The sequence below is a fragment of the Drosophila sulfurigaster genome, chromosome 3, assembly GCF_023558435.1.
Source record: "Drosophila sulfurigaster albostrigata strain 15112-1811.04 chromosome 3, ASM2355843v2, whole genome shotgun sequence".
Lineage (NCBI taxonomy): Eukaryota > Metazoa > Arthropoda > Insecta > Diptera > Drosophilidae > Drosophila > Drosophila sulfurigaster.
This window is the reverse complement of record NC_084883.1, coordinates 40,362,278-40,390,224: the sequence shown is the minus strand read 5'-3', so window position 1 is coordinate 40,390,224 and position 27,947 is coordinate 40,362,278. Positions and strand designations below refer to the sequence as shown.

Below are 27,947 nucleotides of genomic sequence, written 5' to 3'. Positions count from 1 at the left end.
TCTTATGTTGAAAATTAGGAAACTTCATAAATGTGCCAGACATATAAATATACACTAAACAAATGAACTTTTCCCACAAATACAAATCCAAGTTTTTTACTATCAGCTGTTGAGACCGTAAACACTTGCAACAGAAGGCAACGTCAGCTGATTGTTGCTTGGGCCAACTATCGATATATCGCTAGCTCTAGTGCGACCAAATAAAATACCAAAGTGTAACTGAACATGTAAGCGCTTTCCTGTGAATGCCCGATAGTTGTATTTATTCTAGAAAAGACCATAACAACCTCAGAGATGTTTGGATTAATCTGCTCAGGAAGATTGGTAAGCTATAATTCGATATTCACATTAGATAGCACTGTTTAAAAACAAACTTATGCACACAGCCACAAACGGACTTTGTTGCAGTCGATGAGAATAAACTACTGGTGAATGTGCCCGACATAGAGGCAGTAAATTATGTTGTAGTTTTCCTAACTGGCATCTCGCCACTGCCGCTGGGCACCGCAGCAGCCATCTACTTCAGTTGGCCCGATGCAAATGCAGCACCAACCTGGCAATACCTCGGACACATCAACAACAACAAGCCTTCGGCGATATTTAAAATAGCGCAGCTAAAGAAAAGCCATGAGCTTGAAGCACATGCGAATGGAATGGTTTTTGGCGCGCAGGAGATTTCTCACATAGCACAAATTGGTGTATCTATTGAACCCGAGCTGACGGTGGCCCAACAAACGCCAGCTGTGGTAAGCAATTTAATTCTTTTATTTTTGTCGAGTATAGATTTTTATTTCATAATTTCTTTATTTGCAGTCCACTGCCAACGACAACAAACAATTTGGTCAGCGCATGCTAGAGAACTTTTTTAACTATGCGTCCAGTTTTTGTGTCAACGTGCCTGAAATTCCGCCTGCCTCCACTGAGGCATTTGTGCCTTTCTCAGTTGTACAGAATTGGTATACAAACTTTCAACGGCGAATGGAACAGAATCCCAATTATTGGAAGCAATGTTGAAGCAGGCGGCAACTCATATGATAGTACTAATTTGCTTAAGTACACACAAATATATGTTATTAGCATTTATTTTTTAAAGTATTTGAATGTGAATGAATATTTTGTAGTTACAATGAACATAGATTTAATACTTTCCAATCGGCTGTAATGTGTTACTTGTCTGGCTTATCATCTTTACCGGGTTTCTTTGATTTTTGACTTGACTGCGGCTGATTGTCATCTTTAGCTGGTTCCGCCTTACGCGAGGGCTTCGGCTTGGCCGCAGGCGCCGATCTCATGCCCGCTGACTTCGGCGCCGGCGCAGCTTCATCGGCAGGCGTAGCGGCCTTTTTCATCTTCTTTTTGGCATCCTTAGCAGATTTACCAGATGCTGCCTTCATGGATTTTTCATCCTTTTTGGATTTAGTCTTCTTCTTGTCGTCAGCTCCTGACGCCTGCTTTGATTTGTCATCCTTTTTCTCAGTCTTCTTTACCTTTTCTTTCTTTGACTTGGAGTAACTAGCAGCGCTTTCCTTTAATGCGCGATCCTGCTGCGCTTTTATTTGGTCCGCCAATCGCTGTTTGTTAGCTTCGGTTAGCTTGCCAAAGATGCCGTTCATAATGTCATTGTATTCATTATAATGCTGCACCTTGTTGCCAGTCGATGACGCCGAGTTTGGTGGTCGTCCATGATAGGTAACGCAACGGCTGTGGATTAAAAAAAACAATAGATGAAGATGTCAGCAATTAAAGCACATTTCTGTTGGCTTAGTTATTTATGTGTCGCCTGCCGCAGAACAGCCGGCATAATTTGGCAAGGGATAGCAACATTTACATATATAGTAAATATGTATTATTCGTATATGCTAAGCGTGTCCAACTATGTATGTACATATACATTTTCCTATTTGAACAATAGCATTGTCGGACTGCTTGGCACGAGTGATTTTTTTAGTCTACTCTTTGACTTGTTTTTCTCTTTCCTTCTACAAAAAAGCAATTTGGCAAGCTGGCACATTTATATACTACTAGTCTATAGAACCTATATAAGAGACCACAAATATATGTATTTGGTTTTATTATAGGATGCACTCCTCTAATTTATCTTCGACAACAACTCTATCACCTTATCGACCAACGTGGGGTATGCTTAATATGTTGTTAAGCTTGCAATGGGACAATAGGCACAAGATGGCGCCACTGTAGATTGGGTGAAACTAAAAGTGCATGCAATATTCGCATAGAAACGTTTTACATATAAAATTTATTGGCGAATATGTTTGTAGCAGAGAACTGCATTGATCTCATGGCATTTACATAAAATGCACGATGTTGCGAAAACCAACAAGGAAACATTTCTTGGGCTGTTGAATGATTGTGCCAGTTTAGCTTGCAACGTGGTGTTGATTGCAGCAAACAATTTGCAGCGCGTGTTTTAATTAAAAATAAGAGTGGTCAAAATAGGTCAACAACAAAGCATATGTTATAACGCGCGGGCGTTGACAAATTCAGGGCAAGAGCAGCAGCAACATCAAGAATTGGCGCCGCCGTCGACAGCAGCTAATAATAATAATTCGCAAATCTTGTCTGACGGCATCATAAAACATAACTGTGAGTCAGCCATGTCAACAACAACAACAACAACGTCGGCGGAAATGCCAATTGATGGGCAGCGGTTTCCGTTGCAGCGACAACAGAGGGCGCCACTTGCATACAATCCACAACAACAATCGCAGCAGCAACATGTGAAGAAACATATGATGTTGGTGCCAGGAAAATTTCCATTCGAACAGGCAGTGAAAGCTAATAGATTTCCCATGCAGCAACCACAACAACAACATCGACAGCAACAGCTGAGCAACCTCAGCCAATGCCCAACCACACTGCGATTTCCCCTCGAAGTGAATCATTTGTCTGTGGGCCAAAGATTCCCACTGATGTGCCAATTACCCAAGAAGAATCTCAATTATTCGATTAAAATAACACGCGATTGTGGGTGCCGAACCCCCTTGGCTATGGCTATGTCAAGGACGCCCAAAGAATTTCCCACAATTAAAAAACAATTTGTCAGTTTTCCCAATAATCAGCAGACGCAATCGCAGCCACAGCCACAGCAAACCTGTAAGAGTTTGGCAAATGCCAAAGATGTTGCCAATGCTGGGCATGGAAATTGTCAAGAGAAAGAGACACGAACGGATGTGGATGTAGATGTGTGTGTGTTGGCCACACCAGCAACAATGACGCAGATGAGCCACAATCCGAATACCAAAATAGACATGGACCCGACACGGACAGTTGAGACTGAGAATGATGATGATGATGTGAATGTTGTTTCGTTTGATGTACATAAGGCGACGAGTGATAATGAACTTAGTGCTCATGAACAAACATTAAACTTGAACGTGGTAGAAGCAGAAACAGCAATAGCAGCACCCGAAACTAAAGGCGTTGGCGAGCGAAAGGAAATTGAGCATCAACAGGCGGAAAATTTTAATGACGCCTTTGGGCGGCGACACCACAACGAGAACGACAACGACAACAACAACAATAATGACAACAGTGAGAAAAACAACGCCGACGATGGCAACGCAGGCGAAGGCGAAGGCAACGCCGACGACAACGACGACGACGCCATGAATGCTATTTCAGCCAAAAATAAACGCGAAATATGCGAGCAAAGCAAATTAGAGACGACGGCGGCAACTCATAATGAGCTAAATATGACTAAAGAGCAGAAGTCAATATGCTTAGCCAGTGAGCACGCCAGGCAAATTCAAACAATAGCCTACACAGAGCAGGCAACAACAGCTGCCTCCCACAATCGTCCGTCAGACGCGCGCGGATCGTCGTCAGAGCAAGTGGATGGTCAGCAACGGCAGCAAGAAATCAACGTTTGCCAGCCTGTCGTCAAATCCAACCCACCCATCACAATCGTAACCCAAAACGCTTCACAAGCAGCGTCGTCGTCGCCGTCGTCGGGGCATCCAAGTATAGAATTCTTCGAGTGTGCGGTACGCGAATTGTTAGAGGAAGGCGCCAGCAGTCGTGTTTCGCTTATAGATCGCGATTTGTTTGATCTTCTCAGTGAGCTGGTGCAATTGCTTGCCACGCCTACAAATACGGGTCTACTTTGGAGCGAGCCGTTGCTTGAGCAGGTGGTCAGTGAATGTGTGGACATGACTGTGAGCAAAGTGAGTGACGATAGTGAGACAACAACAGCCAACGTTGTTGATATTTATACCGAACAAATTGAGCAGCAGCCACTTGAGCTGGATGATAACCAAAACAACAATAGCAACAACAGCAATCAAACCGACATGAAGTACGAAGCTTTAAGGAGTAGTTCGCGTTTGCCGGAATCGCTTTCGAGTAGTCGTTTGTCCAGCACAGCAGCAGCAGCAACAGTTACACCAACAGCAACGAGTCGGATACGTGATACAGCCTCTACTGCATCGAGTCGTATACGTGATGCAGCTAGCGGCATTACTCCTGCAACGAGTCGTATACGTGATGTGACTACACCCGTAAGTTCGACTGCAACGAGTCGTATACGTGATGCAACTGGACCAGCTCTTTCAACTACCTCAAGTCGTATACGTGATACGACTACTCCAATTACTGCAGCCGCAACGAGTCGTTTACGCGATACAACACCCACAGCTACTTCAGCTACAACGAGTCGTATACGTGATGTACCGACGGCAACCACAACGCGTCCGATTTTAAGCGAACTAAAGCGTAACTCGACCAGCCGCGATGATCTTTCCCTTGACCCTGACTCTGTGTTGCCGGAACGCACTCGCTTGCGTCGCCAGCGTCGCATGCGTTCACAGGATTCGGTTGAGGAAAAACCAGAGGATGTCGTTGAACGCATCAACAAACTCAAGGCACGCATCTCCGCCTCGCTGAGTGAAGTCAAGAACGTAATCAAACAGTACAGCACAGAGAGCGAGGCTGAGGCAGCTGGCGAGAAGTGGCTGGGACCACCAACAACATCGGTTACTAAAGTGGACACTGAACCGGTAGTCGAGCAGCCTGTGCAGTTTCGCTTTGTGAAGAAGGTGCGCAGACGCAGCTACTTCGATGAGGCAGAAGAGGAAAAAGAGCAGGCTAAGGAAGCGGATAAAAGCGACAAGGAAACTGCATCACAAAGCGAAGATAATAAGCTAACAAAAGAAAAGGAAGTAAATGAAATCAAAGAAGAGAAGCAGCAGGATAAATCAAAGTCAGCTGGTGAATTATCTAAAAGTCACGACGAACAGCAACATAAGGAACCAGCAGAAGTTTCTACACCAATTGAACAAAGGGAAAAGTGTAACAAAGATGTATCAAGTGAAGCTGCCGAACCAAAAATATCTGCCGATAAGGAAAAGCAGAAGCAAACTCAAGAAACAGTTGAAGAGAAGCAAAAAAATTTTATAGAAATAAAGCATTCAAATAAATCTGAAAAAGAAAAACAGCCAATAGCAAAGGAATCTATCGAAGCCATAGTAAAAGGAAAACAAAATGAATTTATCGATGTCAAAGAAGAGAAAAAGCCAAAGGTACCAACTAATGCAGAAGAAAAGAAGCCACAAACAACAGACTGTAAACAATCAATTAAAGTGCAGGAAGAGCAGAAGCAATCAACAATAATTACGGAAAATCAAGAGCAGGAGCAGCAACCTCAAAAGGCACTAGTCAATGGAGAGTTGCCAACGGAAAAGAGCAAAGAAAAGGACAAAGTGCAGTCCAAAATTGAGTTCCTGGCAAAGGTCCAAAGCGAACTCAAAGCAAAACCAAAAACAAAAGAATTGTCCACTATTAAAGAACAGCCTCAAGAAACAACAGCTGAAGCAGCAGCAACAACAGAAACAACACCAGCAATAACAGAGTTAAAAGCAGCAAAAACAAGTGAAGAAGTAACAGCAACAACCCCAGTAGTAGCAACATCAATGTCAACTACGACATCTGCAGCACCAACACCAATTGCAGCACCAGCAGCGGCAGCAACATCTAAGCATCCCGTTGAAGGTGTTGAAGCAACGCCTCAATCAGCAGCACTGCCCAAAGAATCGGCAACACAACCTGCGAGTATAGAAGACAAAAAAATAGCAGCTAGTAAAACCGAAACACCCGCAAATGTTGTACACAAAAAGAAAACCACTGTGAAAGTAAAAAAATCCACGACGTGCATCGATTGCGGCCGTAGAGCAATCAAAGATTGTGCCAGAGGCCGTGCAGAGCGATGCACTGACACAAAGACGACCCTCCGATTCGGAAGCGATTGTCAAGCGCAAGAAGAAGCAGAAATTAACGAGCAGCGTGGCAAATGCGACAACTTCCGGCAGCAGCAACCAAACGGCCGCAGCAGCAACAGCAACATCATCAGCAAAAACGCCACAGTTGCAGCAACAGCAGCAGACAACGGCGACGGCAACAAATGAACAGCTTGTAACTGCAAAGGTCGAGAGGCATGAAAGCACTGCCAAACGCGTAACAAAACCAACTGCCAAAAGCGTTGAAGGCGACGAGCAGAAGACAGCAGCGGCAATCACAGCGCCAGCAGAAGCAGCAACTACAACAGCAACCACTAAAGCAGCAACAATACCAACCACAACAGCAACAGCAACCACAACAGCAGCAGCAACTACAACAGCAGCTGAAGCGACAACAGCAGCAGCAACCACAGCAGCAGCAAGTGAAGCGACAGCAGCAACAATAGCAGCAGCAACTGAGGCGGCGCCAAAACAATTGCCAATCGATGTGATTGCCAATAAAGAGCCAACCAGCGGATCGAGCAGACGCGCCAGCCTGAAACTAGCGGAGTTAGTTGGTGAAACGGTGCTAGTGGTGCCCGCATCAGCAACCACACAGGACTTGAGCACAGCAACCACAACAGTAGCAACAACAACAATAGCCACAACAACTGCAATTGCAAATGCAACCACAACAACAACAACAGCATCTGAAGCGATAATTGGCCAGTCCAAAGAACCCATTAATCAGTCAGAGATAATTATCCCGGCGACTGCGACGCCCAAACAGGTGGTCGTTGCCAGTGGTGACATTGAAGTCGCCCCCGTTGTGGATGTTGTTGTCGTTTCAGCGACGCCACAAATAGCAGCGACATTGAGCGAAGTGCGGCACAACGACGACGACGTCGAGAACGAGTCATCGCCACAAAAACATCAACACGATCAAAAACAAACTGAACACATCCAACAACAACAAACTGAACAACAACAACAAGATCAAGAGCACACAAAACAACTAGTGGAAGCTACAAAAGACAACGCAGCGGATCAGACCGACAACAGTCTAGCCACCATGCCGGAGCTGAAAGTACTCGCCGGGCCCGTGCAGCCCGTTAAGATTGAAACCGTTGAGCAGCCACACGATGAATCCGATTTGTCGGTGGTCAAAAAGAAGTCACCGCATCTCAAGAAACTGGTGCGCAAAAGTTCCATTGATAAGGGCAAGGAAAAGGTACCAAGTGATCCGAGTAACAACAAGCTGAGCAACATACTCAAGGATAAAAACAAGATCAGCAATCCAACCGACAGACTCGCAAAGCTAACGCCGCCTAAAAAACAAACCAAGCCCAAAGAGCAGTCGTCAACAACAGTTGCAGACACCACACAAGAACAACAGGAGAATGTTGAAATTCCCGAGCAAAAAGTTGAAAACGAAGTGGAAGCCGAAGCGGAGCCGGAACCGGAACCAGAGCCAGTTGTTGAGCCCGCGCCTAAGCCAAAAAAACCGCGACAGATCAAAAAGAAAGTGATCATCAAAAGGCAGCAGCGACGTCTCTCCATCGGCGACACATTCTTCATACAACAGGAGCCCGAGGAGCCCAAAGTACCCGAAATCGAGACCATCGAGAAGGCAATTGCGTATGTGACCGACGACGAGGAGGATCTTGAACCGCTGCCAGAACAAGAGCCAGCCAAGCCACTGAAATCCTGCCTACATGTGCGTGAATATAAAATTGGTGATTTGATACTCTATGCAGAGCGTTATCGAAAGACCCAAGTGCGCTGGAAACGTGGACGTGTCTTGGAGCGCATCACGAGCATTTCGTATAAGCTTGAGATCGAGGGCAAGGAAGTGCCGGCCCACATCAGCTACATTAAGAAGTACACGGGTCGCAAGGTCAAATTCGTAGGCAAAGAATATCTGGACATTGACTACGAGCAAGTAGTTGAGGAGGAGCGACGTGCACGCAGCTACAGCATATGGAATATGGTCTAAAAACAAAACCGACTCAACTTTAATCTGGAAAGTATCTCCTCTGTGTACCCGAGAGAAATGTGATCGTCGCCCTTGAGTGGAATTAAAGAGTTCCATTGGTAAAATGTGAATTTTTTAAGGATCTCGTATAATGACATTCAGTTATTGTATAGTGTTTGTCTCTATAGCTAGTTAGTTACTATATAACAGATTATATAGTTGTACCACCTAATTTTATGTTTACCAAATCTGTGTAGTTTAGTTATCCTAGTGTTTAGATATATGTATATATTAGCTGTATGTATGTATGTACTTTGTAAAATTATTCCAAAGAATTCAGCAACTCGCTCGTTTTCGCTAAACACACAAAATAATGAAAACGAACTGTCGTTGCTCGCTGCTAAAGTGACGAGTAGAAGAAGTAACGAATTTGTTATAAAATTTCACGTTGCCTTTCGTTTTAACAGTTTAGTTTACATTCTAAGCAAATTAATTGTTAAATAAAGATTTGAAAATATTTCAAGAATGCGCCTTTCAAATACCTAACATCTTCGGATATTGGCACTTTCAGCACCTGATCCATCATCATAAACAATAAACAAGCAGGCAAGCAATTATAGACTGCGAAATACATGGCACAAATCATGCTTATATTTGGGAAATATTTTTATTTAGTACTTGCTAGATGAGAGAATTTAGACGGACAATTAGCCAGACAGACTTATTGCATTATTCGCAAATGTTTTCACGAATATTCTTTACAATCTCTAAGATACATTTTCTATTGTCACAACGTCATTATGCCCTTGCAGCTTACTCGTACCGGATACAAAAAAAAAAACGACCAAGAATAGCCAAATACAACAACGGCATGAATTCAATTTCAATTACTCATAAAATTTTTATGAATTTGTTTATTTCAAAGTTGTGCTTTATTTTTCGACGCTGTTCGATACATTTCCTTTGCCCCTTTCGCTGGCCTTTTTGTTGTTGGTCAGTTTTATTTATAAATCTGTGTGCTGTCTATAGCATCATGTAGGAATGAATGAATAAAAATCAAAACAGCAGACAACACAATAATTTCGCACTCTCTGACCTGCTCCCGATTCGGTTATAATTTGGCGCCAACACTTTCCACCCTGTCCCTCCCAGACATGGGGCGATATTATTAATAGACTGCGACTATATAGATCTTTGCCTAGTTCTGATATTGCTTATCTTAATATACTTATAATAAAAAAAAAGTATTCATATAAAAAACATAAAACAAACAAAAACAAAAAAAATAGCTAACGCGTATATAAAACAAATTTCCGCCCACTCTATCATCGTCTATATCCCTGAGATGTGCCACAAAAATGCGTGTCATTAATAAAACTTTGGCGCAATGCATTTCAAAAATTGAGCAAAAACAAACAAGAGCTAAACATTTTGCCTTGGGATCAACAAAATTCGGGCATTTCTCATAATTGATTGCCAAGGCGAAATCCCTCAAAATTATTGTTTTGCTTTACGTTGACAAAAACAACAAAGAAAATCCCATATAGTATGTGCTTATATGTATGCTATACGGTACTTTTATGTGTATATACAATATGAGCATGTCTAGCAAATATGCTACATTCCTGGGATTTAACAGCGCGTCTTTGTGTGCAGGGTTTTTCATTCAATTTTCTTTGCTGGCAATGTGTATACGAAATGTATGTAGTCTTTAAACACAAAAAAAAAATGTGAAAAATTAAGAGAAACAATTTCATGCCGATTGAGAATCACGTATAGATATAAGCGAAAAGCGACAGGAAATTCCCATTTAGTTACCCATAACATAGAGAATAGAAAACTTGTGGAATTTCCACTTCAAAAGCAAAAGAGTTGTGTTAAAACTTGAGATGGATCTCTAGAAATATTTCGAAATTTTCAGATTGAATCTATTTTATATAGCCTATATACGAGACCTTCAAATGTTTAGGGAAGCAAAACTTTTGAGCACTTCTGAAACCAAAAATATTTCCATAAATCAGCGCACAAATCTAGCGAGCCACTTGTGCTATTAGCAGGACCATCGCATAATAGAATTCTATATGTCGCTACATTAAGTTTTATGTAGCAAAAGCACGAAGAAGAAATGGCAAACGTCGAGCGCTAAATTCAATATAAAACGGGGCAACTTATAGTATCTATAGTATAAATACCCGAATGATAGAGGCATTGGATAGGGGCAGGGTGCGGGGCGGTGATAGAGACGATGTTTAGTATCAATCGCCGACTAAAAACTGTGCCAAGTTCCTTGCACTAGTTTCATGCGACAGCGACATGGACATAGACATCGACATGGCTGTCTAGCAGCAAAATGTGCTCAAAGAGCACTGAGCACACAAAACGGAGAGCATGACGAGGTCGATGTCAGTGCGGGGATTTGCGGGGATGGTGATGATAGTGGTGGATCTGGTGGACTGGCTAATTACTAACAACGCAAAAAGCAAATTGAAAATAATTATTGGAGCCTTCAAATGGCTCGCTGGCTGGCCTGCCGCCGCAATTTATCGTAATCAAAATGACAGCAACATTCAAAGTTTCAGCATATTTCAGCGCTTACTCAGCGAAATCCAAGGAAAGCACACACAAGATGACGAGACACGTGCTAACGCTCTATGAACTTTGGCAAGGTCAAAGAAAATCAAATCCAAATGTGCGCGACTCTTACAACTTTGTAGCGATCGCGTAGCAAACAAAAAAAAATAGAGGCCAAAACACATCAATTCGGGGTAAAATATATTATCAAAATGTTTACAAAATGCGAGCACTGGTTGTAAATCTAATGGGAGGGATCAACCTTCAACCGCTCTACGTATTTTTGTTCTTTTTTGTTGCAATTTTTTTTTTTGGGGGGCGACGCACGTTGCTTGGCACACGATACGCTCTGTGCGATTTTGAAAATCGATTTAAGTGAAAAATCGGCAAGCGACTTTTGGGTGACAAATGGTAGCAGCGACACCGCAACGCGTCGTCGATGGCAAAACGATATGGCGTCATGGTGAGGCGACGCCATTTTGAATCATGGCAAGCGCTTGCGAATGCGATGGCTAATTCGTCACAGTCAACGAAGATATTCGACATCGATTGACACTTTGAAGGCGCGTCGCACCTGAATCATTTTGTTGCGACATGGCAGTAGACCAAGGCCCACCTCACATTGCGCCTTGGCATTTAGAATGCGCTTGCAGGCGGCACGTAGCGCAGAACCAAAATAAACACTAACATAAATTGTGCTAAATCACAGGTGGCAACGCTGTCATAGAAGGCAAATGCAATGAAATTAAGCTAAGGCTGGGTGGCGCCATCTAGCGTGTGAGCCGCAATGGAATTGGCAAAGCAAACAATAACAATTGCGATCAGTTGGCAGCTGCACCGTTAGGAAATTCAAATCGGTTGGAGAAACATAACATATTAATTGACTTACGTGTCCTTTTGGAAGTTCAAGATCGTGGTGTCAAAGCGCGCCTGCACATATGACCAAGCACCCTGGTTCTTGTGCTCCTCTTGCGCCCATATGAGTTCAGCATCCTTATACAATTCCAGCTGCTTCGTAATCAGATCATATGGAAATGGACAAATCTACGAAAAGACAAAACAATTGCAATACAAAACCTTTACAGTAGTCGCAAATGCGGTTAACCTGTTCTATCCGCACGATGGCCACCGTATCGTTTTGTTCATGATCATCACGCTCCTTTATTAAATCGTAGTAAACCTTTCCACTGCAGAATACCAACTTTTTGACGCACTCTGGTTTAAGCCCAGCCTCGCCCGTTTCGGGTATGATACGCTGAAAGGCGCTGCACTCGTTAAAGTCCCGGAAGGGACTGCGTGCCATCGGATGACGGAGCACAGATTTGGGCGCAAAATTAATCAATGGTTTGCGAAAGCCGCCGCTAACTTGACGGCGCAGCGCATGGAAAAGATTAGCTGGCGTCGTTAGATTCGTAACAATCCAGTTCGTAGCAATTATTTGTCTCGCCACAAAGTCACAATCTGAGGTGTCGGGATACACATCGGGATCATCGTCGCTCAGCTGCAAAAAGCGTTCAATACGCCCAGAGGAATGCTCGGGGCCCATGCCCTCCATGCTGTGGGGCAACAAGACAACCAAGCCGGTTTGTCGCACCCATTTGGTTTCGCCGCTGCACAAAAATGTGTCAAATATTGGCTGCGCCGTGTTGGCAAAATCACCGAATTGAGCCTCCCAAATGACCAAAGTGTTGGGACTAGCCATCGAATAACCAAGATCGAAGCCCAACACACCGCACTCGGATAGCGAACTGTTGCAGATGTCGTACTTCGCCTGATCAGGATACAAATACTGCAAAGGATTGTATTTCACTTTATCTTCCTTTTGATGATGCAGCACATGATGACGATGCGAGAAGGTGCCACGCTCCACATCCTGACCGGACACACGCACATGTATGCCATCCTTCAAGAGCGTTCCAAAGGCAAAGGCTTCGCCAAGCGACCAATCTGCTATGCGGTCTTGCAACATCTTCCTTCGTTGGCCCAGAATTCGAAGAATACCCCTAAATAGTTAAAAATTAGGTAGTTGCAATACATGATCAATGATTAATCAAAGCTTTAGCTTACTTATGAACCACGAAATTTCGCTCTTCAGGTGGCGGTGCGCAATAAATATTGCCAATGTGCTCGAGTACTTTGACACTGACACCTGTGGGACACATTTTAAGACGATCGCGACCCTGGAAAAATCCTGGCCAGGGTGAATCCAGCCAATCGGAATACTAAGTAAAATAAATTAAGTAAAAACAGGAATTAAAATCACAAAAAAGTATTAAATTAAAATAAAATCAATCGTCAAAGGAAAAAAAGGAATACTTAAGACATTTAAGAATTTTGTTCAATAATATATCCGCTACAGTACTACTCGCCTAAGCAACTCAGGCTAACTAAATTTCCGAATTATAAATCAACGAAATCGAAGAAATAATTTCTTATTAAAACTGACCTTAAATGATTCATTCTTCTTTGATTCCTCAAAGGCTTCGTTGCAGATCTTCTCATACCCGCTGACCATAGCCGTATAATCGTCCATCTTGATAACCCCTTCTCTGACAAGCTTCTCAGCATAAGTCACTGTAACGGGCTTAAGTTTTCGTATGCGTTGATACATCAGCGGTTGGGTGAACATTGGCTCGTCGGCTTCATTGTGACCATTGCGTCTGTAACCCACAAGATCAATGACCACATCCTTGTGGAATTTGGCACGCCATTTGGCGGCAACACGAGCACAATGAATACACGCCTCAGGATCATCGGCATTTACATGGAAAATGGGCGCATTCAGCACACGAGCGACGTCGGTGCAATAACGGGAGGAGCGCGAGAAACGCGGATCTGTGGTAAAGCCAACCTGATTGTTGACCACAATGTGAATGGTGCCATATGTGGTGTAGGCTGGCAGCTCGGACATGTGAATGGACTCAAAAACGATGCCCTGGCCGCAGAAAGATGCATCGCCATGCAGTATAATGGGCAGCACCTTGTCGCCGTTGATGTCACCTCGCTGGAACATCTCGGCACGCGCCTTGCCCAGCACCACGGGATTCACAAATTCCAAATGCGAGGGATTGGCCACGACGGTGATGCGTATACGTTTGTTTGACTGTCGATTCTGTCGGTCGGTGAACACACCCAAATGATACTTGACATCGCCTGAGCCCGGATCCATGGCTTTAATGCCATGGAATTGCGTTAGAATATCTGCAATTGGTTTGCGGCAGACATTAGACAGCACATTGAGGCGTCCACGATGCGCCATTCCAATAAAAATGGATTCCACGCCTAAACGGCTGGATTCGTCGACGATCTCTTTCATGGCCGGTATCAGAATATCGCAACCCTCAATGCCGAAACGCTTCTCCGATATGAACTTCTTGGCCAAGAAGTTTTCAAAGCCCGTGGAGCGTGTAAGACGTTCTAATATCAGTTTCTTATCGTCTGGCTTGAAATCAATTGCGCCCGGTTTCTCGAAATGCTGTCGAATCCAATGACACTTATATAACGACGTTATCATCATGTACTCCACACCAATGTGACCGCAATAAACTCGTTCCAAGCGATCTAGAATTTCTCTGTTGGAAATTTAGAAAGAAAAGGTCGGTATGTCAGAAGAGTTAAATTGTAAGGTCTATTGTAGAGCAAAGATAAAGGAGTAATCCTTTTTTTTTGTCTATTACAGTTCCGATTGCCATTAACGATTTGTTCGTTGAGCAATCGACTACTTACTGCAGTGGCAGGAACTGCTCATCTCCTCCAATCAATGTGGTATAAGGTAACTTGAACACAGCATTTAAATCATCTACAAAAGAACCCATTGAAGACAATTGTATGAATTGTAGAGGATTAAAGCGACTCACTAAAAGTGTAGTAATAATGCTGCCGCAGCACAGCCTTAGTTGCCTGCACTTTCTTGTTTTCCGGGGACAGAGAGCTGCCAGTAGGTCCAACAATACCCAAGGGATCCAAATCTGCAGCCAAATGACCACGTGTCTGATACGCTCTGATAATGGCTTGCACCACCAGATGATCATCGATATACTTCCAGTCTGCATTCGGACCTTGAATAGTAGGAGCTTTTCCACCGCCTGAACCACCGCCTAGTGTTCCACCTTTTCCTCCTCCTCCTGAGAGACTCTCTTCTAACGATTGGGATGATTTTCGACTTTTTGGCTGGGGCAAATTATGAGTTGAAGCTTTGCCGCCAAAATACGCATTCCAAGACTGTGAATATATATTGTTTAGTCGCCAATTAACTTGGCCTGGTTATCCAACTTACCGCATTAACTGAACCGGGATCCCTGCTCCATTTGGAGAAGAGTTTCTCTACGTACACAGCATTGCTGCCATTGACAACACTATCGCGTTTGTTCTTTTCGAACAAAGATTGATTCGACGACTTTGCAGCAAGCACTGCTCCACCATGGAGTTTTTGGCGCGATCTGTTGATAAACATACAATTATTTCGGAAGCCATAAATGGGGTTAATTTTCATGTTGCCAAAGTCCCAAAAAAAAAAAATTTATTGCTTTGTAATTTGGATGCGAAATTTTATTTGTATAATTGTAAGAAATTTATTTTTTTTGGTGACTATATGCTGAGCATTTTGATGCTGTGACAACTGAAACTATAGTCTACTTATTCCGATATACACGACAACTATGAATACCGAACTTCAAGCCTATACTCAGTATCATTATTTTCGGGTAGGTTCACTAGACTTCTTTGTCAATATGCCACCACTTGAATCTGTCTTCTTTGACTGCTTTGCCATTTCATTTTGTCCAGCACTGATTCGTTTTCGTTGTATGGCAGTTTTCACCTCTTTCATATTTGGGAAATGTTGAGTTCTTTTCATTACAGAACTCTTTGATTTTGGTTGATGTTCCATCAAATCTTTAATGCTCTTGGGCGCGCTTGGAGCATCTTTGAATGGAGCCAAGTTGATGTGGCCCACTATGGTGGGTTGTTCTGGCGTCAGTGGTGGCAAACTATTTGGACCATTGCTACTCATATTAGTAGTGGGCTGCCGATTGGATTGCTGATTGGACTGTTGGATCCATTTTTGCATTTCTGCAATGGGTTCTGGATCAGAAGAATCATGCGTTTGGGGAAGATCATCTAAAACGACTTTAAACTCATTTGGGGTCTTTGGTTTGCTGACAATTTTCTTAGTTCCCACAAGATCATTAAAGTAGTAATTCCAAGACTGTCCAGAAATTATTATTTTTATAAATACCAATTTTTCTTATGATTATCTATTACTTACCTTGTGTACTGAATTCACGTTCTTAACCCATTTGTAGAAAAGATATTCCATATACTTGGCACTTGCGCCGCTGGCAAAACAATCCTTATGAAATGCGCTTCTTGAACACTCATTTGTTTTATCTATAATTTGTGCATTTTTGATCAGCCGTTTATTGCGAAGTCGATTCTTCCTGATTCCGCCATCGTTTTGCACAGAACTATAACTTTGTATGCGTGGACTTATGGAAGAAAACCAAGTAGCAATTTTGAATTTTGTGCAAACAGCCATAGCGCTTTAATATTAACCAAATCTATTACACTGTGTTATTGAAATATGGCGAATATGCTTAAATGTATATTGAAAAAGCCTACTCTAAAATTTAAACTTCTTGTGTTTGTAACGTTTGCTGCTGTAACTAGTGCTAGAAGACGCATGCACTAGTAGTGTTGTAAAAAGGTATACTGTTTACCTAGTATTTTTATTAATTTGAACGGATCTGGTCACATTATTGTGGAGCAGCGACAGTGCTAGCAAACATCACAACTGGAATGGAACATTATCCAACACTAACAAACATTGCCATTGGGCGACACAAAAGTTCCACGCTAGGAAACAAATTTTTGTTTGGAAATTGTATAAATCATAGCAAGCAGATAGAACACCAATAATGAATCAATTTCACACGCCCTCATTCGGTGATGAAGTGTTCGAGATGAATGACACGCCAATGGAGCAAACGCCTAATCCGAATTCTGTAAGTCCGCTCTGCAAGCCCCAACACGAAAAGGTGGAACTCTGGAAATTGCAACCAGAGGAAAAACAAAACAATACATATTTGCGTATTTCAAACGTTTCATATTAGCCATCCGACATTGTGTAAGAAACATACATACATATATAGTATTTTAATTCGTTTATTCATTCCTCCAAATAAGAATCTATTGCAAGATGTGACGAACGCGCCTCAACAGAATCTAAATGCCGCCAACATCGCAACAGAATTCCAACTGAAGCTGTTGGAGAGCAAAATTGAAAGTCCAACGATACTCTCTCACTGTTTTCACAGCTGAGTACATGCACTAATTGGTGGGGTCTGTCTGCAAGTGGATATATATATCGTATCAGTTGTTAATCGTTTTATAATAGTTGAAAAGTAGTGCGCCCAAATTATAAACGGCGTAACTGGAGCTTTGCTGATGTAGAGTGTTTATATTTCGCGTGTGTATGCGTGTGCGTGTTTGTGTTTCCTTGGCATGTGTGAGTGGGTGTATGTATGTGTGCATAGCCCTAGATGATGGCATCAGTAAGCGCATGAGGGTTATCGATACAGAACAACAACAACAATAAGCCGCAGCAGCAGCAAAGCGCTTATCAACAAACAACACGTACACACATGCAACAACGCAAACACAAACGCACACACACGTGCGTAGATGAGAGTGAGCTGGCCACACACACAACGAAAGCAGGACTGTGGCGCTCTGTGTTGCGTCTTCTCTCTAGCCCAGGCAGCCATATGTGTTGTTGCCGTCGTCGTTGTCGTCCAATAGCCGTATGTGTGTTATGCACAAAGCACATGTATAATAAACATATTACTCTACATACAAACGTCGTCATTGCTGGATTAATACTTTTAGTTTTTGGTTATACATTCAGTGATTTTGATTTACAACTCTCAACTTACCGCGCGCATCTAAAACATGAAGAAGTTGCTAGTGAGCGTCGTTAATATACAAACACATACATACACACCTACACCCACCTGTACACTGACGGACAATATACCAATACACACGTCTATAAGCAAAAACAAACAAATTAAAATCCCCCCCAAAAAATTCGCTTGCTTTCTGTTGCAGTCTCGGCGCATTAGCAGGCTGAGCAGTCTGGATCACGTGGAAGACGCTGCCGAGGAACAAATGGACTATGAAACAAGTGTCACCGCCACCAACAGCTCTGCGGTGTCAACAAATCAAGCACAACCACAACAGCAACAGACGTCGCTGCCAGCTCCACAGTCGCTACAATCACAATCACAGCTGCCAGCTAAACCTCTGGCGCCCTTTGCGCTCTTCTTTCGTGACACAATGACTGCAATTAAGCAACAAAATCCCGCCTGTACACTGGAACAAATCACAGCCATCGTTCACAACATGTGGGACACCATGGAGGGGGCTGAGAAAGCGGTCTACGAGCGACGCCATGAGATGGAGAAACGCGACTACATGTTGAAATTACGGGATCAACGCCTACAACAGTTGCAGGAAGTTTCGCCACAACAGCAACCGACACTTGAAGAGTCTCAAACCGTGGCCGGTGTGGAGCAGCAGCAGGAAACGGCGGGCACAAGTCAAACAGCAACAGTTGCAGTAGAAGATGTTGCGTCAGCAGTAAACGCACCAACAACAGCGACTGCTGTGACGCCTCAGCAACCAGAACAGATACAGCTGCTGAATGAAGCGGCAGCTGTGCAGAAATGTACGCGTGAGTTGTGCAATAAGCCAGCAATAATAAATCCGGATTGGGAGGACGAGTATTGCAGTAATGAATGCGTTGTTATACATTGTCGTAATGTGTTTAACGAATGGGCGCGCGCGTTACAGTATTCGCCACCGTAGTGCCAAACAGCATTGCTTCTTGCTGGCCTCACTTCTACTAGGTATTAACTAAATATTTAGCCTAATAAAAAATATCGCATCGCAGAGCAGTTGGATCAACAGCAAAAAAAGCCAAAAACAGCTGATTGGCTATCATACACAAATGCATCCACATTTATACATATGTACACGGCACGCACAGCGTTGCCATCTTACACAAAAAACAAAACGCAAATATACTGTTTTTATATATACCAAAAAAATGGAACATTGGGAATTGAAAACATTTTCATAGAGCGCGCGTATTCAAAATAATTTTAAGCATACATGTTATCCATTTTAACACACACACATATACAAAAACTCAAAAGGAAAACAGTCAATTTTATGTTTGCAATTATAACTTTTAATAAATACACACATTTATTAAACTTGCACTTCATTATCAATTGTATCAATATATCAATGTCGGTTGCTTACAAAATAGTTTTTCTTTCTTAGTTTTTTTTCTTGTTTTTATTTTCATATCAAATAATTAAAATGTATAAATTAAAGAAATTGGTTGCGCGCCCGATTCGCTGAACTATAAGTTAAAGTTCAAAATAAACAACAGTATAAAAAAACGTGCCTGACTTAAAAGTATTACGAGGAGGGAGAATTATATATAGTTAGAGAGAGTGCGTGTGGGAAGAGAGTAAGTATAAGCTGCAGCGCAGAGACTACTATATTATTTTTTTTTTGTTTACCATAAATGCAGCTGGCAAAAAGCACATTAAAGTTGGGTTATATTTTCCAGCGAAAATATCAAGAGATTTAAAGCAAGCGCACACTAAATAATATCACCGAATTTTGTTACATTTTTCTTTTCAATTGTTGACATTGTCTCGACTCGATTCGACTCCAGTTTTGCATTTCTCTAATAATATGTGGTAATAGTAATTAATATGTAGGTAATTTTGGGGGGAGGATTAACGACAATATTTATGTATATAACTGCTATCATATAAGTGGAGTTTGGAGTTTGTTGCTTCTTTTCGCTTCGTAGTAACATTTTTGATCTCTATTATTGATTATTGGTTTGTTATAGTTAGTGGTATTCCTGCGCCTGCTGCAACTACATGCTATTATTGACTAGAGTTGCCTTATGGGACGTGTATGGGTGTTTCGATTCGGCACATATTTAATATGACCTGCAAACAGAAGAGAATAAATTAATGCAAATTACTTTTAGGCGTTCAAATTGTGAGCTTACCTTTTTGTATAATTACTCGACAATTTGCAGCTCGCTGACATCCAGATCCAAGTCAGCGCTATCCTTGCAAAAGGTGCTGGAACGCTCCAGCTTGGACTCGACACGCTGATCACCATTGCCGCTGCTCTCCAGCTGCGCGTGATCGATGAGCAAATCCAGTTTCTGTTTAACCGCCTGTGCCGCCTTGGTGTATTGATGACCGTTCATGATGCCAATGCCGCCACCATTTGTGCTGTGCTTAACATTGCCATTAGTTGTTGTTGTGGTTGTTTTGCGCAACTGCAGCGTATTGGGACGTCGAGTGGGTATATTGGAGGGCAGACTGTTGCGCAGATTGTGCTGCTGCAGCATGCTGCTAACGGCGGAATGTGATGAGGAGCGCAGCGGACCAGCAGATGCTCTCAGTTGTTGGCTACTACGCTCATCGCCAGAGCTGTGTTGCTGCTGATTTTGCTGTTGCTGCTGCTGTTGTTGTTGCTGTTGCAGCTTATTCTTCTCGGCACGCTTGGCAAGTATTTCACGCGATTTGGCCGAAAGAAAACTGTGACGTCCTTTGGCCGGCACTTCACCGCCCGCCGGCACCGAAATGGAACGCTGCTTGAAGAGCTCACGCGTAGAGAGCGTGCTGCTGACTGAGGAGAGGCGACTGGTCGCTGACTTGGTGGTGTGCACCGAGCTGGGGCTGGAGCCATTCGAAGCGCCTGTAGTTGCAGCATTGTGCTGTTGCTTTAGCTGCCGCGTCGACTTGTTGCCCACCGTCGAACCGCGCTGAGTGCCCCTCAAGGGAGGCAATGCTGCTGTTGTTGCCGACTTGTTGCCGTGTCCATTGAGCTGCTGCACACGCGCCAACTTGGAGCTGCTGGACAGCGATTCGTGTGAGATCGTTTTGTTCGTAATCACCGAACTCTTCATGCTCTCCGCCAGCGAGTCCACATTGAGATCGGACGAGTAGCGTTCACGTGAGCCGCTCTTGGCCAAACTATCCGATGACATGTTGCTCGACTTGTTGCCCAGCCGTGTGTTGCCATTCTGTTGGCCGCGTCGCAGCGCCGCTGGACTCGAGTTGCGTGAACTGTCGCTGGAAGAGATGTGCAGATTCTTGGCCTGCGCCTTGCTCCGTGCTGTTGCCGGTATCGTCGAGCTGGCGCTGCGTACGGGACCCGAAGTGTGGTTGCTGTTGCCATTTGTATTGCTGACGGCACGCGGCTTGCGTGGCTCCAGATAGCGAGCTCGCACTACAGGCGCCGAGTTACGATTTGTGGCAGCCACAACCTTGGCCTCGGCAACCGCAGCTGGTGGTTGTGCAGCCTTCTGAGCAGTCCTCTGCGTTGTGGCAGGCGGCGCCTCCGATTGCGTGCGTCGATGTGTGTTGAGGCTGTGGCGTTCGGTGGCCGTCTGCGAGCTGGAGCGCTGCGATTGCGACTGTGGCACATAAGCGCGAGAGTTCGACTTCAGCAATTTGCCTGAAAAAAAGAGGGATTAGTCGAAGACTCATTGTTTATTTCTGTGTTCAATCCATTGCGAAGTTTTCTTCGTGTTCTGCTGTACTTACTGTTGCCCTCGCGCAGATCGTGATTAGTCTGCGATTGCGCCTGCACTCCACGCTCCGTGGTGTGCACATCGTAGTTGGTCTGCGTCGCCTTGTAGACGTGCGTCTCCTGTGCCTGGGCGCGTTTCGATTGCGCCTGTATGGCCAGCTTGATCTGCACCAGATCCTGACTGCGTGTGCTGCCACCAAAGGAGAATGCCTTGCTCACCGGCTTGCCGCCGTTGCGCTTCATATCGAGTGGCTCTGTGAGGCGTGCCATAGTCTGAATCTTCTTGCGCAGCTCCAGATCCATACGTTGCCATGCCGTCACACGCATGGCACGCGAACACTGCCTGATCAAACACTGTTCCACGGCATAGACCAAAGCGCTGACAAGCCTTATGTACTCCGGCTGCCAGTCGAGCTGTTCCTCCTGCAGTCCCTGCAGCTCCTTGGCTAGTTCGCCTAGATTCACGGGCATCTGGATGAGCTTCGCTTGGAGCACTGTATTCAATCGTGTAACACGCTGATAGCTGCGACAAGCTTGCTCCGGCGTAAGCGCAGCTGCCGTTTGAAGCAGCAGCGACTCGAGTCGCGGTATATGACGACTGCGATCGTGGCCCAGCGACAGGAATGAATCGCTGGCAATCAGACTGGCAAAGTGATCGCCCACATAGGCGTAAGCAGCGTCGAGTATATCACGCACCAGCTGCTCACACACATGACCCCAGCGATAGGCTGAGAGCTGTGCCAACAGATGATCGCAGTCGAGCACCGTATCGAGCACCGATTCGGAAGTCTGCAGAGAGATGCGGGAGATCATAAGTAAGAAGTTGTACAACTGCAATAGATTGCTATACATTTAATGGGATTGCTACAACATTGAAAGCATTGAAACTGAATCTAATTGCTATATATAATCGATTGCTAAACACACAATGCTCCGCATTCCTAGGGGCAGCCGGTTCTACCTAAACCCAAAACTCTAGTTAAACCGATTGTCGACCCAATTTCATATTTTCTAATTAGCTTTACAGTTTGGGCTCTTAATCTTTTCGAATATTCATTCAGCATCCCACAATTGCATTTCAAAGATTGAAATTGCTCTCATAATTTTGTTTGAATTGTTAAAGTTGCGGAGGAGTATTTCTATTGTGACACAAGCATAATATAAAGCACAAGACAACAAAGTTGGTAGCTCTAATTCTAGTAACTGCCAATTTCTATATAGTTTTATATAAAGAGGAAAGAGAAACCTTTATAGACGCTCAGTTGAAGTCTCTTGAAGCCTTTAATGAATAAGATTATTATTGCTAGCAAAATTTGTTGCTCTAGTTCTGATAGCTTCTACATAAGATAAAGTTGTTTAGACAAACATGAATATAAACTTGTAGAATCCACTCTTTTGTAGCTGCCAGTTTCTTCGCTTTATAACTCTCATTGTTCTTTTTCTCGTTATTAAACTTGCTGCCTCATTAATTGCAGCTTAGGCCTACCACTTATAGTAATTACACAGCGCAGTCGCATTTAGCATTCAACTCTCACTCACCAAATAGGCCACAATTTGCTGGCGACAACGGCCCAGAATGTCCGGCGGCAGCTGGGCAAACTGTCGCGTTGGCCAGACCTTCAGATAGTGTCGGCACGTCCAGCGCAAACACTTGCGATAGAGATCGTCGAGAGCATGATTCAACGCGACCGGCAGCACCTGAAGAATGCCATCGATGCAGCCCGAACACGGCTTATGGAAGTTGTGGCAGTAATTGGTCTTCAAAGCATGCGACGTCACCTCCTTCAGTCCCTCTAGACCCAGCAGATCAGCCAACGCAGCCAACTCCATCAGACTAATGCCATCCGGCGGATGCGAGGCACCCGAGTAAATGTGGCACAAGGCAAAGTGCACCGCGGCATAGGAATAACCCTGCAGCGAGACGACGCTCTGGGAGCCATGTCCCGCCAGCATGGCAGCGAAATACTGACAACGACTGCGCAAGATGCACTTGTGAGCACGAATGCGACGGCCATGCACCTCCACCAGCATATCGGTGGCGATCTCCTGCAGAAACATCTTGAGCAGATCCTCGCCGAGGCGTCGCGGTTGCCGGCAACTCAACGAGGACTCATCCATGCCGGAGCGACTGAAACTGGAAGCTAAACTAGAGTCCGCACTCAGATCCGTTTGTATGTAATCCAATTGTTGCTGTTGCTGCTGCTGTCCATTGTCCAGCGTCATGTCACCGGGCAACGAGTTGGAGAACTCTTTGCTAAAGTTGGGAAATAGACGCGACAAGCTGCGCAAATTATCCACCGAGCTTGCAAACTGTTGTATATTATTGCCACCGTTGTTGCCACCGCCCGTGGAACGTGTCATGGCCCAGGAGTGCGGACGTGCCACGCCTCCACGATGCTGCTCCTGCTGATCGCGATAGAAACGTTGGCTATTGCTCCGCTGATTGTTGCCGGCACTTTTGCTCATCGCATCCGGGGATTGCAACTCATGCTTAGCTGCAGGTTTATCCATGTCCGACAGCTTGACGAAACTCGACGGTTGCTCTGCATGCTCGTTGACCGTCTCCAGCAGCTGCTTCTGCTTCTCAATCGTGGCATGCAGCGTTTCCATAGTGTGACCATTGGTTGTGGCTGTTGTGTTCGGCTGCTTCTTGGGCGATGCCGTCTCCTTGGCCTCAATGATCGTCTCCATGATCGAGGTGCGATTGCTGCTGCTGCTCAGTTGCAGCGGTAACGTTGTCGTCGCTAACTGTTGTTGCTGTTGCACCTCGCGCAATGCCAACTGCTCATCCTGCTGGAAGGTGAGATCATCGGTGTCCGTATTCGAAGCCGGAGACATGTCTTTGGAGAGCACACCTTCGGTTAAAGCGGATGCCACGCTGCTGCTCTTGTCGTATGTCTCGTTGAGTTGAGCATCGCGACGTCGCTTCTTCAGACGCGCCGCCTGCTGTTGCTCCTCATCGGAACAGCTGCTCAAGGCGCCCGCATTCGAGGCGCCACTGTAATCATCATACGGCGACAAAGAGCTGTCCACCGACAGCGAAGATGCCTTCGAAATGATGGGCAACTTGTCAATGATGCTCATCAAACCAGCTCCTGATTGATCGCCGCCATTTGTGCTGAAGCTAATCGAACGCTTGCAATCGTTTGTGGGAGCTGAATCCTTGCTGCTGTTGTTGCTGCCCCAGCTGTGACGCTTGCTCGGCTCCTGCATGCGACGCAAAGCAGCCACAGTCAATGGTTGCTGCTCCAGATTGCAGCGATAATCGAGTGATTTGCTTTCCTCTTTCAGTGGCAACTGTTGCAGTTGCTGCTGCTGCTGCAGCTGAGAACCACTCTTGGCCATTAACGTCTCTGTGGAGCTGGCGCTGGACTTCATCACATCGTCGCCACGTCGCTGCGCCACGCTAAGCGAGCTGGACAAACGCTGAGCCAGGTTAAAGGGCTCCTTGCGTCCGTTTTGTGCACGAGACTTGGGCGGCTCACCAAAGTCTATGAACATGCTAAAGATGTTGCTCTTCTTATCATTCTCCTGACCATTCGCCTGCTCTGGCTTCGCCTCTGGCGGTGGCTGCTGCTGTTGCTGCTCCTTGGCCTGGTAGTCGCTCTGCGAGAGATTCACAAAGAAATTGGCCGCCTTAGGCGCCGTATAGGATTTACTTAGAGACTGTTGTGGTTGCTGCTGCTGAGTCTGTGACGACGGCTTTGGCTTTCGGTCCATGTCATCCAGTGACACATAGAAACCGCAGCCGCTCTTGTGCGAACTGTTCGAATCGGAGCGCTCCCGGAACCGGGCCGGCGTCGAGGTGGCCGCCTCCAAGCTGGACGTGGAGCTGCTACTCTTGCGTCGCTCCGGGCGACAATCGCTCATGTCCACCACCCAGGAAGCAATGCCAGGCAACGGTTTGCGTTGCTGTTGTGCGCTCGACTTGACGCGTAGTTCCACCCCGGCCAACTCGGCATCCTCCTGCGCCTCCTCATCATCATCTTCGTCATCGTCTTGTGGCCTCGTGGCCGCAAAGTCCAACGACACAAAACCACCCGAGACAATGGGACAATCAGCGGTGCGTCGCTTCAAGCTCGGACTGTCGCAATGCTTCTGCCGGAAGTCTTCGATGGAAGCACCGCCGGAAACAATCGGATTCGCCTCATCGAATTTGGAGCAACGTTTTGGAGTTCGTGGCAATGGCAGCGGCGAATCGGTGGCATCACTGCAATAGGCGCCCGAATCACGATGATGCGACAACGACGAGCTCAACGTGTAATCCCGATGTATGGAGCTATTGTTGCTGCCCACCTGATGCCCATCGAGTACATGCACCATCGAATTGTGCGGCGTTTCGGTGGCCAGCGAAGGCAGCGGCGCCGCAGTGTGTTGCTGTTGTCTTGGTTGCGACTGCGGCTGTTGCTCGGATGACCAGACAATGCTGTGTCCCGGACTGCTCGAGGAGTAGTCCGTGGTGTAGCTGAGATCGGGCGCATGATGTGAGGCAAACTTCGGGCTGCTGGCCAACGGATGCACACTAAATTGTTGCGCATTGTGCTGAAAGTGATACGGCACCGCCATCGGTGCAGTCGCTTGCACTGTGGGCGCCACTCGCCGACGTCGCGCACTCAACGAGGAGTCCGAGGAATCGGCATCGGCAGGCAGCGAAACGCTGCTGGCTTCGGTGGCATCAGTGACGCCACCGCTGGCGGGCAACTGTTGCTCACGCTTCCAGAGCTTCTCCTCGTCGGAGAGATTGTGTGTGGCGCTGTTCGAATCCGGTTGCGGTTCATCGTCCACATCGGAGCTGCAGTTCGATTGACTGCTGCGTGGCGGCGCCTTGCACTTGGCAAACGCTTTGTGGAATTGCTCTAGCTCCATTTCCGACTCGGGTTTTACATCAGCCTCAGCCTCATCATCATCAGCATCTGCATCAGCCTCATCATCGGGTGGCTCTGGCTCGTTGGCTTGCTGGCCATCGAGACTGGGAAAGGAGAGCACCTCATCCTCATCGCGCAGCGAAGAGGCATCAATGAAGCAAGCACTGTGTCCCGATGTGCTCAACTGCTCGGCTCCACGCTTCTCGAATTCACGCAGCAAACAGCTGGCGGTAATCCCCTCGAGTGGGGCCTGCGATGGCGCAGGCAACGCATTCGGATAGACCGACTCCCAGGAGCCGGTCTCAGTGGACACCGTCGACGTTTCCATGCACACAATCTCCTCGTTCTGTCGCTGCTTCTCCTCCTTCGACGGCGGCTTCAATTTACACTCGTAGCTCTTATTATCGCGCTCTCGTTCCCTCTCTCGACTTGTGCCCGCCGTAACCAGAGCAGCTGCTGCAGCGCCGTTGCACTCGGGACTGGACACTGGCGAGAAGGTGTCACGCTCCTCCTCGCCCACATCCAACTCACAGGTCTTGGCCGAGCCGCTGCCGCTGCCCGAGTGTGAGACACGTTGTCGCTGCTGGCGTCGCAGATCTTCGCTGTACTGCGGCGCCGACGAGGAGGAGGACGAGCTGTGGCTGGTGTCGCTGGCCACCGAAGGGCTGCTGGCGTTGCTGCTGCTGTTGCTGCTATTGGTGAGATTCGAGTAGTGCGAGTGATTGGGTGAACCCACCACGGGCTCCTCCTGCTGATCCAATGAGCGTGGCGCAATCTGTGTGGCTGCTGCTGTGGCCAATGCTTGTGTTGCTGTCGTTGCTGCGTCCATTGGAGCGGTAGTGAATTTGGTAGTGGAATATTCTTGTAATGGATGGATGGGTTGTGGGGATAGCTTATGCTTTGAAGGCCTAGCCCCTTTGAAAGACTCAAGTCATGGACACGACAACGCTTCCGGTGTGGCTGCTTGAATACCAAGTGTGACTGCCAAGTTGACAGGCAAGTGTTGAAGTTGCACTTGCCGCGACTTCACTTCAAGTTGCGCGTTGCAAGTGCTGCGTAGTTGTAGTTGTAGTTGCTGCTGCTGTTGTAGTTCTTGTTGCTTTGTCTGTGGCTGTTGCTGTTACTGCTGCTGTTGCTGCCTTTACATGGCCACATGCTGCATTCCTCGCAGACGCGTGGGCCAAAAAAATGTATCTCAAAATAGCCAAAGCGAAACCGAAACCGTCTTCTGCTTCTTGTTTAAATGATGCACTGCCTCGTGTCCCTCCGCTTATGCTAGCTATTCTCTCGTTTTGTATTCTATTTCGTTTTTCTTTTTGGTTTTTTTTGTTCGTTTTCCCCTCTTCGTTTTGTGTTGTCTGCGAAAAGTTCAAGCGGCGTCTCTCTTAATGTTGCTGCTGCTGATTTATCGCCAATTGTGCCAATTGCAGCACTTGTTGTTGTACAATTAAACTGCAATGAAATAAACAAAAAAAAAATACACAGTATTTAATATGATTGTTTAAACAAGTCGCTTTACACTCGCGAGTTTCTCGCACTTTAAACTTTATAAATAAACTGCAATTGTTTAGTCACTAAACTTCAGTTGGTTCGCGCAGTTAATTATTATTTAAAAAAAAAAAATACTTAACGAATTATAAGCCTCAACTCGTGGTGTTGACTCAACACACC

At 45.6% G+C, this 27,947-nt stretch overlaps 5 protein-coding genes across 8 annotated transcripts in view; 3 read left to right on the top strand and 2 right to left on the bottom strand.

The window, feature by feature from the left end:
- Nucleotides 1–48: 48 nt before the first annotated feature.
- On the top strand, nucleotides 49–1,095 carry LOC133845008 (protein OPI10 homolog). Its single transcript, XM_062279320.1, has 3 exons — nucleotides 49–324; nucleotides 387–746; nucleotides 814–1,095. Exons 1-3 carry the CDS (start codon nucleotides 295–297, stop codon nucleotides 1,012–1,014), a joined length of 591 nt encoding a protein of 196 aa, XP_062135304.1. The 5' UTR covers nucleotides 49–294; the 3' UTR covers nucleotides 1,015–1,095.
- On the bottom strand, nucleotides 1,067–16,428 carry LOC133844992 (2-oxoglutarate dehydrogenase complex component E1). Its single transcript, XM_062279293.1, has 9 exons — nucleotides 16,043–16,428; nucleotides 15,053–15,982; nucleotides 14,634–14,997; nucleotides 14,503–14,575; nucleotides 13,223–14,348; nucleotides 12,844–12,998; nucleotides 11,882–12,779; nucleotides 11,666–11,820; nucleotides 1,067–1,701 (listed from the first exon to the last, which is right to left on the bottom strand). The coding sequence occupies exons 2-9, from the start codon at nucleotides 15,266–15,268 to the stop codon at nucleotides 1,167–1,169; spliced, it is 3,522 nt and encodes a 1,173-aa protein (XP_062135277.1). The 5' UTR covers nucleotides 15,269–15,982; nucleotides 16,043–16,428; the 3' UTR covers nucleotides 1,067–1,166.
- Nucleotides 1,900–8,275, top strand: LOC133844991 (transcription factor SPT20 homolog). Its single transcript, XM_062279292.1, has one exon. The coding sequence runs from the start codon at nucleotides 2,616–2,618 to the stop codon at nucleotides 6,417–6,419; it is 3,804 nt and encodes a 1,267-aa protein (XP_062135276.1). The 5' UTR covers nucleotides 1,900–2,615; the 3' UTR covers nucleotides 6,420–8,275.
- Nucleotides 16,429–16,559: 131 nt separating the features above from the next.
- On the top strand, nucleotides 16,560–19,373 carry LOC133845005 (TOX high mobility group box family member 4-B). Of its 2 annotated transcripts, none has more exons than XM_062279315.1 (2): nucleotides 16,560–16,778; nucleotides 17,884–19,373. In XM_062279315.1, exons 1-2 carry the CDS (start codon nucleotides 16,692–16,694, stop codon nucleotides 18,640–18,642), a joined length of 846 nt encoding a protein of 281 aa, XP_062135299.1. In that variant the 5' UTR covers nucleotides 16,560–16,691; the 3' UTR covers nucleotides 18,643–19,373. The 2 variants fall into 2 exon arrangements, with proteins under 2 accessions (XP_062135299.1, XP_062135300.1); XM_062279316.1 differs by lacking the exon at nucleotides 16,560–16,778 and adding an exon at nucleotides 17,594–17,739.
- Nucleotides 19,005–27,947, bottom strand: part of LOC133844990 (uncharacterized) — a 29,497-nt gene continuing 20,554 nt past the window's right edge. For all 3 annotated transcript variants that reach the window (XM_062279289.1, XM_062279290.1, XM_062279291.1), the window contains 4 exons: nucleotides 22,951–27,728; nucleotides 21,426–22,200; nucleotides 19,874–21,336; nucleotides 19,005–19,811 (listed from right to left, as the gene is read on the bottom strand). In XM_062279289.1, coding sequence (XP_062135273.1) covers nucleotides 19,886–21,336; nucleotides 21,426–22,200; nucleotides 22,951–27,105 — 6,381 coding nt within the window. In that variant the 5' untranslated portion in view covers nucleotides 27,106–27,728 and the 3' untranslated portion in view covers nucleotides 19,005–19,811; nucleotides 19,874–19,885. The remainder of the gene's footprint in view (nucleotides 19,812–19,873; nucleotides 21,337–21,425; nucleotides 22,201–22,950; nucleotides 27,729–27,947) is intronic.